General features: G+C 41.2%; 1 protein-coding gene across 4 annotated transcripts in view; it reads right to left on the bottom strand.

Moving 5' to 3' along the window:
• Positions 1-14,911, bottom strand: part of STAG1 (STAG1 cohesin complex component) — a 205,521-nt gene that overhangs the window by 131,615 nt on the left and 58,995 nt on the right. For all 4 annotated transcript variants that reach the window (XM_063306863.1, XM_063306861.1, XM_063306862.1 and 1 more), the window contains exon 3: positions 13,721-13,823. In XM_063306863.1, coding sequence (XP_063162933.1) covers positions 13,721-13,823 — 103 coding nt within the window. The remainder of the gene's footprint in view (positions 1-13,720; positions 13,824-14,911) is intronic.

The raw sequence follows: 14,911 nt of genomic DNA on the forward strand, positions 1-14,911 counted from the left end.
TCTGGAACCCAACAGGATCCATCAATATAAATATAAATAATAAATATGCTGGCTGTCACCATTAAAGCCCTTCATGGCTTAGGGCCGGTTACTTACGGGACCGTCTCTTCCCAGTTGTTTCTATCCGTCCTATCCAATCTGGCAGGAAGGGCGTACTCCAGGTACTATCAGCTAGGAAGTGTCGGCTAGTGGGGCTCAGAAAGAGAACTTTTTCTGCCATGGCACCCGCCCTTTGGAACCTCATTCCCCCTGAGATTAGATTGGCCTCGTCCCTATTGACCCACTCCCTCTTTGCACTGAAGATGTTGCCTAGTCTGGCAATGAAACATCTGCAAGAAAACAACAAGGCTCAGAGAGTACCAAGGACTCCACAGTTCAACCCTGAGCTACAAATACTCACTTCGATTGGTATATACACTTTCTTTTCTTTCTGAAGCGTCTAATGTTCCTGTCAGGCAAGGAAATTATAGAGACATATTTAAAGTGAGTAACTTAGTTATCTGCAGGAAAAATCTACTAGGTTTCATGTGCCCATAAAGTATGTAGCAGTAAAACATTAATAAGCATACAAATATGTTTGCCCATGAAAATGCTGGGGAAACAATTTATCATACTGGGAAACCTGCCAAAAAATGTAGAAAAAAAAAAAGGAAGTGAATGATGAAAGCTAAAGAAACAGGGAAAAATAACTTAGGGGCAAAAATTTAAAGCAGCAAGAGAAGAATAAAATTAAAGGCTTAGCTGTTTCACTAGAGTGTCAGATTGTGCACACTTTACTGACTGATTACCCAGTGATTCTTTTTTAAAGTCAGAGTTAGGGCCAAATACAACTGTTCCAGGAATGCATTCCACAGCCTTGGAAAGATGCAGAAGAACCTCTCTTGCATGTCAGATAAATGAACCTCTGGCAGTGAAGGTATTTTCAGAAAGGCATCTCCTGTAGATCTTGAGCAGGTTTGTAAAAGTAGACAGTTCCTCAGACAGAAATGCCTTACATCTGTTAGGGTATCTTAAAGATATCCTAAAGATATCCTAAAGATCAATACAGTACCTTAAATTATGCCTGGTAAACAAGTGTCAATTAGGGCCTATCTTTCATCATCATCATCATCATCACCACCACCATCTATTAAATTTGTATGCTGGCAAAGCATTCAGAATCCTGGTGGCTTACAAAATGATAAAATACAATATAAAATCCACAGCAAATAAATGATTACAATAAAACAATCACAATAAGAAAAAGAAATAATTAAACCATCACCATAACACCACCAAATCTAAAAACAACCCACTGAATCAAAACCAACAATAGCAGTAACAAAAAGCAAACAAAAATTAAACATAATGATGAGACAAAAGCTCAATGGAAACTTCAGACTTCACTAGTTCCTAGAAGGCCATTATTGAGGGGGGCAATCTAATTTCTACAGGGAGGCTGTTCCAAAACACCATGATAGAAAAATAAGGCTTTCTAGTTTCAACCCCTCACCTTACAAAGATGGGCATTCCCAGCAGCTTCTCCTGGATGGATCTCTTCAGACAGTTTGATACCTAAACCCTGGCTAAAAAGGTTCCAGATAATCTATTTCCTCTAGGGTGCTCTGCAAGTGGATCCCTACTATGTGCTTAACAACTTTTCCCCAAAACGGAGTGGGTGATAGCTGTCTAACTTTGCTGGCTCCAAGGAGATCCTTTTAAGGAGATGAAAGAACTGTCAAGGCTTCTGGCACTGACTTCTACAGAGAAGCATTAACTTAATTCAATAGGTCACACTTACCAGCCCCATCCAGGAGCCAGGAGGGGCATGGATCAAATATGCAAGTGACAGGGGTCATGCCACAGAGCATCCTACCTAATTCTTGAGTCTACAGGCCAAAAGGAGCTCCAGATAACAAAACCTGACAACTCCCTAGTCACCACATCAGAGTCTTCCCAGGAGGACTCAAAACTTTGCAAATCCAAGTGACTTTGTCAGCAAAATGCTAAACAAAACAATCACAGAGGCTAAACAGGAGGTCTTGGTCCATTTCTCGCAAGGAAGGAATTTACTACCCTAAACAACCTATCAACAGATCATCAGCATAATAAGGAAGAGAAATAAGGGCATTTTGCTTTCCTTATTGCGATAGCACAGGCTCAAATCTGGAACATATCCTTGTGCTCAAGGTCAGTCAGATTCATTTTTGGACTTTCTCCACTGTGTTCCAGGCTTTTCTGATACTTCATCACCTGGAACTTTTGCTGGTTGGTAATTTAGTTGTTGCATATGCACCAACTGTAACTTCTGGACATGTTCCAAGGGCAATCCCATGTATAGTGTTTTGCAACAATCAAAACATAATATTAAAAAGTTGTAAATAACCTGCAAATTTTAACTGGCCAAAATAGTCACAGATTGCACACTAGCCATCCATACAGTACTTGCCATAGCCACCACCTGTGAACCTAATGAGAGCTGAAGATCAAGGAGCATTTCCATATAGTGAACTTGCTATTTCAGGAGAAGTACAACCTCATTCAAACAAAGATAATTTCCAAATTTAATTTTCTACCTGCCAAAACATCTTTGCTTATCTGGATTTAATTTTAGACTTTTCTTCCTCATGCAGCCCATTATTAAACTGAGACATTTTTCAAAGATACTGATTGCTCCCCTGCATGATAAAAAGTACAGATGATACATTTGCCTGGGAACTACATTTATAGTTTTCAAAATACGTTTTTACCCCTAACATTAAGCATTCCTTTCTGTTATCCATAAAGTTCTTGTTCTTGATTTTGCTAAGAACTATGTGAGGCTTGATATTTTCCAGCAATGTTATTTATGTGCCAAACAACATGAAGGACAAGGAGGGAACGCTGTGGGACACCACTGGTTAATCCCTTAGTAGTTAAATAGTAATCCCCCAGCACATTGTGAATATGGCCTGACAGGGCGGATCACACAGGAAACGCCAAATAATGCCGCCAGCCAATGGTATCAAAGCACCCAAGAGGACCAGAGACTTAGAGCTACATTCCTTTGTTCCAATTTATGTCATCTATCCAAGCAACTAAAGCAGTCTCAGTATGACATCTTGGCTGAAAACATATTTGAAATCAGTCCCAATAATTGATATCATTCAGATCAGTCCCAATATTTGGTATCATTCAGATTTCAACAGATTTAATGCATCTGTTGAAGCTGCTTTTAGATAATCTTTCCAAGAAATGTATTGTTTAAGAATTGCTATTTATGTAAAAGAAAGACAATCCTGTACTTAAGACAACCCCTCTCTTCCTAAAAAGGAAGAGTATACAAGGGGAAAAAAGACAGAAAAAATCCATGCAATGTCCAGCTCCTCCCCAATAAATACATGCACCATTTGTGTATATGTGTAAGCCATACTCCACATCCAACCCCAAGGAAATATTTAAAGAAAAAGCAATAGATTAATTTAAAAACTAATTAAAATTAATTGCTTGTGAACTAAGATACCTCACATCTAAATTATCTCCATCTTCCTCTAACAAACATTCTCTCAAACTACTGTCACACAACAAAACAGACAAGAAATGGCCCAACAGAAGGGAAAAAAAAGAGAGAGATTGGATGAGAAGAAAGGGTAGCTGCACTGGAAAGGGAAGGCAAAAGAAAACAAAATTGGGTGGAAATGAGATAAGGGTGAAATGATTACTGGATAAAGACAGAAAGGAATTAAAAAGAAAAACCCTGTTTAAGTGCCACAAAAAGGTTACATTCACCAGATAAGGAGCCCCTCCTAAGCAACAGGCAATCATCAGGCTAATCCTCAAAGACCTCCACACTGTAGCAGCAGATGTTTGCACCTTGCAGTCATTCCTTTGATTACAACAACTTCTATTTGTAGCAACAAATATAAACTAATGCAGATTATTCTGCGTAAAAACAGTAAGACAAAGTAGCATTCCATCACCCTAAGGCCAACCTTCAAATGCATAACCTCCCAGAACCTCTCTTCTGCTGGTCACACTATGTTGTTGTTGGGGGTTTTTTGCATCTCTTTACAGTTATGTGTGTGTGCATGTTTTTTCTAGACTGCTCCAATACCCCTCTGCTGTGGAAATGTTTTAGATTTCCAGCTTTACTGGAACTTCTACTGCTACTACTAGTGGGCACTGCTCAGCCTCCTGCTCTAATTCTACTATGCGAGCATAGTAGAATCACTGGATTATGAGCATGGGAGGAATGCTGGTGCTTAGTGGCCTGTAATTCTGGGAGATGCTCTTCATTATGAGAAAGCAACGTAGGCTTATTTTGTGTAGATGCAGCTGAGATAGAGTAGATTTCAAATGGGCTTCCTCTGTGTGTGTGTGTGTGTTTGGCTGGGCAGGCATTCCAAGGTAATGTTCACCCTTGGGGTTCTGAAGGGCACAGACACCAGAATGAAGGCTCCAAGTGGCAGCCAAAGCAGACATATATATCCGTGGAAGGCTGGTTTTATGCTTTGCAGCTACTGAAGAGCCTGCATCATTGGCAGTAGTGACTTTGTTTCCTCTGTGCTCTGGCAGGAATCAAGAGAACTAGAGTGGGTGCTATTTGCCCCACTGTTTCAGCAGCTCCAGAGTTGTCCATCTTTTGGTGCCAAAGAACTAACTGAAGAAAGGTTTGGGACTGATGAACTATGATGGTAGAAGACCTAAGAGAGTAGTGGTAAGGGGCTGGTATCTGTGGGGCGCAAATGCCTGTTCCTCCTTCTGGGTGAGAAGCTGAAGAGATAATACTACCACTCAATTTGTGCAGCTTAGTGGGGCTGCTGGTATACTTAGGCCTTTAACTACTCTGGGTGAAAGTGGGGGAAGGGTGGGTACGTGTATGAGCGATAGTGGGGGTTGGCTTACTGTCTGGAACTTGGGGCACTGAGTGCTAGATAGAATCAACAGTAAGCCAATTGGGTATCTGTAGGATTAAGATGTGAGGGGTGGCCCTTTGTTCTGGGGGAGGATGTGGACTGGTGGGTTGGTCTGGGGAGAGATGTAGGCAATAACATCACAGTGGTGATGGGTAGTGGGGCAGGGAGAGACATGATGGCCACTTTTGAGGAATGATGTCTTGGTGTATTATACTACTCATGACCGCTACTGCAACCATGGCCCTGACCCTGATTACTGAAGGGCTGATTCACAATGGTGGGAGGATGTTAATCCTGGTTTGTGTCTCAGGGCAGTAGCAACACGATCTGGAGTTGAACTGTTACTCTCAATCCCTTGTCATGGTCAGATCACGTCCTGTTGGCCTTGGAGTTTTCTGCAGCAGCTTCCTGGAGGAATAACCTTTTCATCACTCTATCTAGGTGCCTGACGGAACCTGTTGAGTTCCAGAGAGAATCTAGGATTGTTCCTTAGGCTTTGATGGAATGAAGGTGATAGCAGCCTTGGAACAGATTTCACCTGGCTGATTCTGACATAGATCCTGGAAAGTTCCCTGGTTTCAGAGGTGCTAAGAAATAAAGTAGCAGTACAAATGTCTAGAGCACCCCCGGAGGAGAACAAAGACCAAATCCAATCAAACATGGGTAAAAGCTTTTATTAAGGATTACCTGATGGTGATAAGAGCAGCAAAACACAATCATTTTCTGCTCTTATTGCATCCCCAGATGGCCATCCAGCAGCCTGTTCAAGGTGACCCAGCACCTCCTAGCTGCAGATTGTTCTGAGGAACATCTGGCATGGTTGCTATAAGACTATTTGAGGCATCTGTCAGATAAAGTCACTCTGACCTGCTCTGAGTTGAACTCTCATTGTGCATGTCCTTTTGAGCTGGCTAAGGCATGATCAAGCATATTTATTTGGTAAGAGGTTAAGTCTGTTAGTCCCAAGGAAGTGAATAAGATACTTAGAGCTCTAAGTGCAGTCACCTGTGTATTAGATCTATGATCCTTCTGGATGGTGAAGGGCTCCTGGGAGCCCTACACCATACAATGTATGGTTAGATCCAGATGGTAGAATCCTTGAGGGAGGGGAAAGCTTCACAGGCTCTTAAAAGAATGGTGGACCACCCTCACCTCAAGAAACCATACCTAGATCCAAACATTCTGAACAACTTTAGTCCTGTCTCCAGATTCCCCATTTTAGATAAGGTTGTTAAGAAGGCAGTCAGCCTGCAGCTTTAAAGTGCCCTGTTTGAAGCAGATACCTGGACCCTTCTCAGTTTGGATTCACACTGGGGTATAGTACTGAGACAGCACTGATCATGCTTTTATTTGAACTGGTAGGATCAGGAGGGGATGATACATCCATCCTGACCCTCACTGATCTCTCAGCAGCCTTCAATACGATCGATCATGGTATCCTTTGGATCAGTACCTGTGAGGGTTGGGACTGAGGGGGCATGTTGCTGCAGGGGTTCTGCTTTGAGGCCAGTTCCAGTCAATATAGTGTGAGAGAGAGATCAAGCCCTAGACCCCTGCTTTGCAGGATTCCTCAGAACTCTATCCTTTCTCCATTCCAATTTACAGTAACATTTACATGAAGCCTCTGGGTGAGGTCATCCACTAGCATGGGTTTAAGTGTAATTGGTGTGCTGATGATATGCTGTATATCTCTACCCCAGGTCAACCAAGTAATGCCATCAAGGTTCTCTCCCAGTGTTTGTAGATTGTGAGGATCTGGATGGGAAACATCAGGTTTCAGCTCAACCCAAGGACTAAGCAGCTGTTCTCCTTGTTGCCTATCACATCTCCCCATTTCTTCTAACCAGCAAATCAAATACTTCCTTGACTTTCCTCTTACTCCAAACATACCAGATAATGCTTTTTTTTTTTTGTTATCTCTGGCATTCATTGTAAACCTCAGCTTATTCTGAGCCTTACCTTACCTTTCTGGACTCTATCCTTACAGATTCTATCCCCTGATATTCTGCTTCTGTTGTAAGTCTTCTTTCCATGTTTTAAACTTATCCTTTTCATTTCTCAGTTTCTCTGAGAGTTCTTTATACAAACATACTAGTTTTTTCAAGTGTCTCCCATTTTTCTTTCTCTTTGGTATTGTTTGTGTTTGAGATTTAATTATTCTATTTTTCAGAATTTTCCAACCCTTCTAAACTGTTTTGCCCTTCAGGCTTTCCATCCATTGAATACTTTCTACTTTTTTCTTTAGCTTATTGAACTCTACTCTCTTGAAATCTAAAACACTAATCTGTCTCCCTCTAGTTTGCCTTGCCTGCAATATGATGAATTCTAAAATCACATGGTCACTCTAACTGAAGGTTTTTACAACTTCCATTTCCCCTGTTAGTAAGTATTAAGTCCTTCATAGCTGATCTCCTAGTTCTCTCTTCCAGCTTTTGAACACTGAAATTGTCTGCAGGGCACCTCTAGAATCTGTTGGCTCTCCTACTTGCTGCAGAGTTTGATTCCCAGTTGATGTTGGGATAGGTGAAATCCCCCATTACCACAGTGGTGTGCTTCCTGGACATCTTGACCATGTGACTGTGAAGATTTCATCTATATTTTCTGCTTGGTTGGGTGACCTGTATTATCAGGCAATACTGTTTTTGTTATTTTAGAGTGAATGCTGTTAGCATTAACTAGATTTAGCTGTATTTCATTTCCTTTTCTCTTGTCGTATGACAGAACACATCATCAAACTATTGCTAGAAGTGAACTAAAGCAGCCTTCCCCTAGGCACAAAACAGCCACATATCTTGGTGTCATGAGTAAACGTTCCAATTTTTAACTGCACCTATAGCGACAAGATTACTGTTTCCAACCCTTATTAAACACTGAGATGTTCAGTACATATGAAATAATTTTTTCTGTTGCCTACACAAATACATATTAGATTTCTAATAGAACTAATTGCTTTAACCCAAAAAAACAGATAACCCAGCAGCCAGTATTTATGAGAAAGTGTTATTTACTTGGGGTTTTCTTAACATATCATACTATGGTTAGATATGTTTTATTAAATCTTTAGATCACAAAATAATTACCAATGAGTTTTCTCTCTCCTTTTAAAAAGTTATGTCGCAGGGCTGCAAACATTAAAGACCAAAAGGCAATGGCATATGTAACTGCATACAGACATGGTGGAAGCAGGGATAAAAAGATGGTTTACAATGATATAAAAATATGGAAAAGTAAAGTGAATTGTACTACTGTAGATTTAGTATGATTTCCTTTTCTTTACTTTTATCTCCTGCTTTTAATTTCTTATCTTAATTACATCTTACTATTTTTCTCTGCTTTGCAGAAATTGCTTTTCCTGAAAACTAACAGTGATTTTGCAGTATGTATGTAGTGGTACATGTCAAGGATGTGATTTCTTCTTTGAAATTTGGAGGAAGAAATAAATCCTAAATCTAGAAATGTATATTCCCAATCCATCTGAAAGTTTGCAAATATGAAACGGATTGCAGAAGGTGAAGCAGAGTATAAACTTCTGCTGTGTGCAGATGATGTTATGCTTTAGAAATAAAACAGAAATTTATATTCTTAATCTTTTTTCTCAAGCTTGGTAGTATACATGATCATTCTATATAGTGGGATAAATTAGACTTAAAAAGACATTTATTATGAGTAATAATTTTGACATGTTTAGGAACTGGGGTTTTAGATTATGTTTTCTTTTATTTACAAAGATTCCTTAAAAGTTTTCTCAACTGGTGAATCCCCAACTTCAACTCAAATAAAAGAAAGCCCAGACAGGTGTCTAGAATTTCCCTGAGCAGTTGAGATAAAACAAATATGTTAAAGATAAGTTTAACTCTGAACTTGATACATATATTTTATGAGCTTTCCTGATTTTCATTCCTTCACATTACTTTATATGTACTTCTAAGAACATGGATTTTTGTTTTGGTTGCAAGAGCCAGAACTTTCAGAGAAGTTCAAGCTGATTCACTGAAATCCTAACAAGCAGGATTGCTTGCACATGGCAGAAATTATTAGAAGTGCAATGGACCTTGCAAAAGCACAGTACCTACCTGAAAACTGAAAAGAAAGCTATGCATACTTTAAAGAACAGAAGGTGCTATGATTGTCCAAGGTCTGAGTCCCTTTTTACAAATAATTTTCAAAGCATGTACAGCCCCATTAGCATATATGCATATCCTTGTTTCTTCAGGAGTCAGTTTCAGTTTCTGCATTAATGTTATAAAGTAAATATTGAAACTATTGGGTCACAGATATAATTTGACCTTTAGACCATGAAGAGCTCATATCATGGAATAATGTCTTTAAAATACAGTAGTAGTAGAATCTATTTGGGGGAAACTGGTTCTTCTGCTGTATTATTACTTTGGGTCAATTCAGTTCTGATGGAACAGTATATATAACTTATGGAGAACTTAAACAGAGTTTGATTTATCCAAAGTATTTCTTGATAGCTCATTTAATGAAAGCATCAGTTATTTAATGCTACAGCTGCTTCTGAAATTCCATATTTGTTAGAAATTTTAGAAAAATTATGTTCTAAGCCTGTAACTTGTTTTTTTATAAGATGCTGAAGAAATCTGATAAAACTTATATTATATATATTATAAATACAATTATAATTTCTCCGCTCTTATTGCATCCGCAGATTGCCGTCCGACGGCCCTGTTTAAGATCACATGTACCCTTTTGGGGAAGGTGGGCCCAGCGACCCACCTACAGGACCGTGCGGAAGAGTTTTCTGAGCATCTGCAGGATAAAATCACTTGGATCCGGTCTAAGTTGGACTCCATGCGTGAAGCAGGGTCTGTGGAGATACCGAGGGAACGTTTTAGCCTTGTTATCTGGGAGCAGTTTGATCCTGTTGGACCCGAGGAAGTGGACAGGATCCTCCAGATTGTGAATGCCACCACCTGTCATTTAGATCCATGCCCCTCCTGGCTGGTGAAGGCAGCTCGGGAGGTGATGTGTGGTTGGGTCCAAGTGATGGTAAATACATCCTTGAGTGGGGGGGTGTTCCCGGTTGCCTTTAAGGAGGCAGTGGTGCACCCCCTCCTCAAGAAGCCATCGCTGGACCCAACTGTGCTGGACAATTTTTGTCCAGTCTCCCACCTCCCCTTTTTAGGGAAGGTGGTTGAGAAGGTGGTGGCGTTGCAACTCCAGAGGGCCCTGGATGAAACGGATTATCTGGACCCCTTTCAGTCAGGTTTCAGGCCAGGATATGGGACAGAAACGGCATTGGTCGCACTTATGGATGATCTCTGGCAGGAGCGGGATGGAGGCAGTGCATCCATCCTGGCTCTCCTTGAGCTCTCAGCAGCTTTCGATACTATCGACCATGGTATCCTTTTGGGACGGCTCAGGGAGTTGGGGGTGGGCGGCGTAGTTCTGCGCTGGTTCACCTCCTTCCTCCAGGGCCGGTCCCAGTCGGTGGTGATAGGGGGTGAGGAATCTGACCCTCGACCCCTCCTTTGTGGGGTGCCGCAGGGTTCGGTTCTCTCTCCTCTCTTGTTTAACATCTACATGAAATCACTGGGGGAGATCATCCGTCACCACGGGTTGAGGTCTCATCAGTATGCTGATGATACCCAATTATACATCTCAATCCCGGGTGAGGTAAGTGATGCAGTGACTGCCCTTTCTCAGTGCCTGGGGGTTGTGGGGGTCTGGATGGGGAACAACAGGCTTCAACTGAACCCTGGTAAGATGGAGTGGCTGTGGATTGATGGTGCTTCATCTTCTGGGAAATTGTCATCCTTAGTTCTGGATGGGGTTGCACTGCCCCAGACAGACTCAGTGCATAATCTGGGGGTTCTCCTGGACTCACGACTCCTGCTCAAAGAACAGGTGGCAGTCGTGGCCAGGAGGGCCTTTGCACAACTTGGGGTTGTGCGCCAGTTACGCCTGTTCCTGGATCGAGAAGCCCTCTGAACAGTCACTCACACCCTGGTTATCTCCCATATAGACTACTGCAATGCACTCTACATGGGGCTACCCTTGAAGAGTATCTGGAAGCTTCAGCTGGTCCAGAATGCAGCCGCGCAGGCTATTTTTGGTGCCCCTAGTTCGGCACATATAACACCATTGCTGTGTGAGCTGCACTGGGTGCCAGTTTGCTTCCGGGTCCAATTTAAGGTGTTGGTTATTACCTTTAAAGCCCTACATGGCATGGGGCCAGGTTACCTGAGGGACCGTCTCATCCCCATTACATAGCCCGCCCCACCCGATCATCCAGAGAGGGCATGTTGCGGACCCCGTCCGTAAGAGAATTTCATCTGGCGGGGTCCAGGAAACGGGCCTTCTCTGTAGTGGCCCCCACCCTCTGCAATATCTTGCCCCCGGAGGTGAGGCAGGCCTCCTCACTCCTGACCTTCCGGAAGGCCCTTAAGACCTGGTTCTGCCGTCTCGCCTGGGGCGGGAAAGTGCATAAGCATTCTTGGGGGTGGCTTGCACCCTAGAGCCCCTCCCACCAGCCTGGATTTTATACCTTTCTTGGATTCTATTTATTTACTGTATTTTATTATAACTGTTTTATGAGATTTTAATGTTTATATTTTGCGCTGGATTTTACTGTAAACCGCCCAGAATCCCTCTTTTGGGGGAGATGGGCGGTGGCTAAATTTGAGAAATAAATAAATAAAATATAAATATATTATAAATTTATATTAAATTTATATTCTGATAATTAGCCTGAATGTCCTGTTTTGATAAAGCAGTGGAAGACATTTTTTAAAATGTAACTTATTATTACCTTAATATGAACGATACTTTAAAAAGTGCTTAGTAAGAGTTGGTACAACTGATTTCCTGTCAGAGTTGCAATTCAGAAGTAGAAACATTAACTCAGATGGTTTGGCCTTGGTCTTGCCCTGCTGTTCTCACATTTGGAGCTAACATCCATAAGCCTTTTACTATGAATTTAGACTACTATGTAACATGGACACACATGTCCTTCTTGGGTATAATCTCCATTATTTAGAATCTATTGAGACAAAGAATTGTGAAATTTTTACATAGAGGAGATGGTTGTTGTTATTGTTATTATTATACAACAATTTACACAAGAATTACAGTATAACACTGGTAGAGCAGAGATACACCTGACTTGGAGCACCAAATTGCTGATAATGTGTTGTTCCTTAACATTTGAACTGGGGGGGCTGCTTTATTTTGTTTTGGGGTTTTTTTAAATAAAGTTAAGGAAGATAACTTTTAAGCAATTTTGTCAAATTTCTTGTATTTTTTTTAATGATAATTTTTTTCCATACCTTATTTTATTTTATTTATTTTTTAAATTGTAAGTTATATCATATCGTTAACACAATTATATATACAGGTAGTCTTCACTTAATGACCATTCGTTCAGCGACCGTTCAAAATTACAATGGCGCTGAAAAAATGGCCTTACGACCTGTGCCCAAAATTACGACTGTTGAAGCATCCCCACAGTCACATGATCAAGATTTGGGTGCATGGCAGCCCGCCTGCATTTATGACTGCAGGGGTGCTTCAACTCCCTCCACCCACCTATCTCCCCTCCATCTCTGCCCTTTTGGAAGCCCTGCAACCTGCCTTGGGGGCAGGAAGCCCACCCATGCGGGCGCGAGGCCGCCAATAACAAGTTCCACCCTCCCCAGCCTGCATTCCTTCACCCAGCTGCCTCCTCTCCCAGTTCCCTGCACCTACTTTTGCCTTTTTCACCCAGCCCCTGCAGGAGAAGCAGCTGCCTGCCTTTTTGAATCCTTTTCAGACTCAGCTTCTCGATCGTTTCCTCCACGTGGCTCCCTTCAGAAAGCTATCTTTTTACTTACACTATCTTCTCAGCACTGCTGATTGCATAAGGTGAGAAGATAGTGTTCTGAAGGGAGCCATGCGGAAGAAACGATCAAGAAGCTGGGTCCGAAAAGGACTCAGAAAGGCAGCCGGGTGTTTTTGCTTCGCCCGCAGCGGCTGAGTGAAAAAGGCGTGGGAAACTGGGAGAAGAGGCAGTCGGGTGGAGGAATACAAACTGGGGAGGGTGGAGCTTGCTATTGGCGGCCTCGCACCCACGCAGGTAGGACAGGATGGGATGCCTCGCGCCGCACAGGTGGGCTTCCCACCCCCAAGGCAGGTTGCAGGGCTTCCAAAAGGGCAGAGATGGGGGGATACAGGCAGTGGGGAGTTGAAGACAGTGTTCAGGGCTGAGAAGAGCCAAGACCAGAATGGCTTGGATTGGGGTGGGGGCTCAGGCTAATGGTGGGTAAGATTCATTTAACGATGGCAAAGGGAATTGCTAGGATTGCCACTGCTAAGCGATGCCATCTCGCTTTACAACCACATGGCTTAGTGACAGAAATTCGGGCTCAACTACCATCATTAAGTGAAGACCTGTAGACACACATTTCTTGTTGCTTAATTTGATATATAATTTTTTAAAAAAGAATCAGTCTACACAGATCAGTTACAGGAGAGGCAGCAAGGGACTGGAATAGAGATTGATCTTTCTTCATACTATTTTCCTTTACACCTCCCAAGACAGTGAATGAGAGCTCTATATTGATATGTAGCCCTGACCTGCCACATGATACTTGGGGCTGATGAGGTTGCTCACTACTGGGATAAAACAGTAATCGTTATATAAGAATTTTAAATGAAATATGAAAAGTCAACCCTTCTTACTAGTTAGTTTTTTGCTACAGTAATAAATAACGCTCACATGCCACTTCTACAATATACAGTGCAAGTCTCCAAATAGGTAGCAGTATCGACAATTGCTAATATGGAAATTACGAAAATGAAATGGTACAATCTTAACAGGTATTCAAAGAAAAAAGTAAGTAGCATACTGGAGGTCTACCAGGACGACCACGTTTTCTTTTCCCCTTCAGTTGTGTTTCTTCCAATTCACTACCAACATCTGAATGTGCAGTAGCTTCATTTGTAGAATCCCTGAAGGAAAATGCCAATTAAAAATAAATTAGTAAACGTAACTACATAAACAAAATAAAAAAGTAAAACTCAGTGCTAATACAAATAGTAGATACAATGAGACTAATTCAGTAAATTGAGACTAGCTACTTTATGCACTCACAAAATTACTAATATGAAGATAGCATAGTCAGCAGAAATCTTATGTTGCTGAACTACAATATCCAGTAACCATCACCACTGACCATAATGCCCTGGCTTCAAGGGAAATGGAATCCAACATCTGGAGGACTACAAATTTTCAAAACATGAACCAAAGCAAATGAAAGATCTGTATATTTATTAATTAATCAAATTAATTATTATATTAATAATGATTTGGCTATCATCCTTGAAGTTCATATATACAGTACATATACTGGTCTTCCTGTTTGGAGTTTAATTCCTACTGTATATATGAACCTCTCACAAATAACATGCAATAGTAGTAGTAGTGATTTCATTTTCAACCATTATAACAATACAGTTCTTTAGAGATGGGGATGGCATCTAAACTTGTCACAAGTAAAATAGTTACATTCAATTTATGTAACATTCAAAAGATAACTAGTCTTTTAGCATAGAAAAAAAGAACCAAAAATGAAAATGTGAAAAGATTCAAAGCTCCACAGAGACATCCATCCATACACATACACTTTTCTCACTATGGTTACACAGCCAGTTCTGACAAATCTTGCATGCATATATATAAGTCTCAATCAAAACTTCATTAAGAAATATGTAACTATGAGATATTTTGTTTTTGTTTCATACAGAAGTAGGTTAGGGAAAGTCCTTTAAGCCTATAACCTTCTATTAATGTTGCTGCAAATTTAGAAAGCTTTTTACCCTCACCCTATGAGGCCATTTAACTAAGAATTCTCTACTCTGACAGCAGCTACCCAGGATTACAGATATATATTTCCTATAACCTGTCTTTAAGTAGGGTTTCCAGGGATTGCACCTGCTACTTTTGACAACGACTCTATTACAATATAGTTCTTCCTCATTTGCTCCAGCTGTTTTTCACCTCTATGTGAGGAAACAGAATTCATCAAAGCACTGCTTGG

Source organism: Candoia aspera, chromosome 6, assembly GCF_035149785.1.
Source record: "Candoia aspera isolate rCanAsp1 chromosome 6, rCanAsp1.hap2, whole genome shotgun sequence".
Classification (NCBI taxonomy): Eukaryota; Metazoa; Chordata; class Lepidosauria; order Squamata; family Boidae; genus Candoia; species Candoia aspera.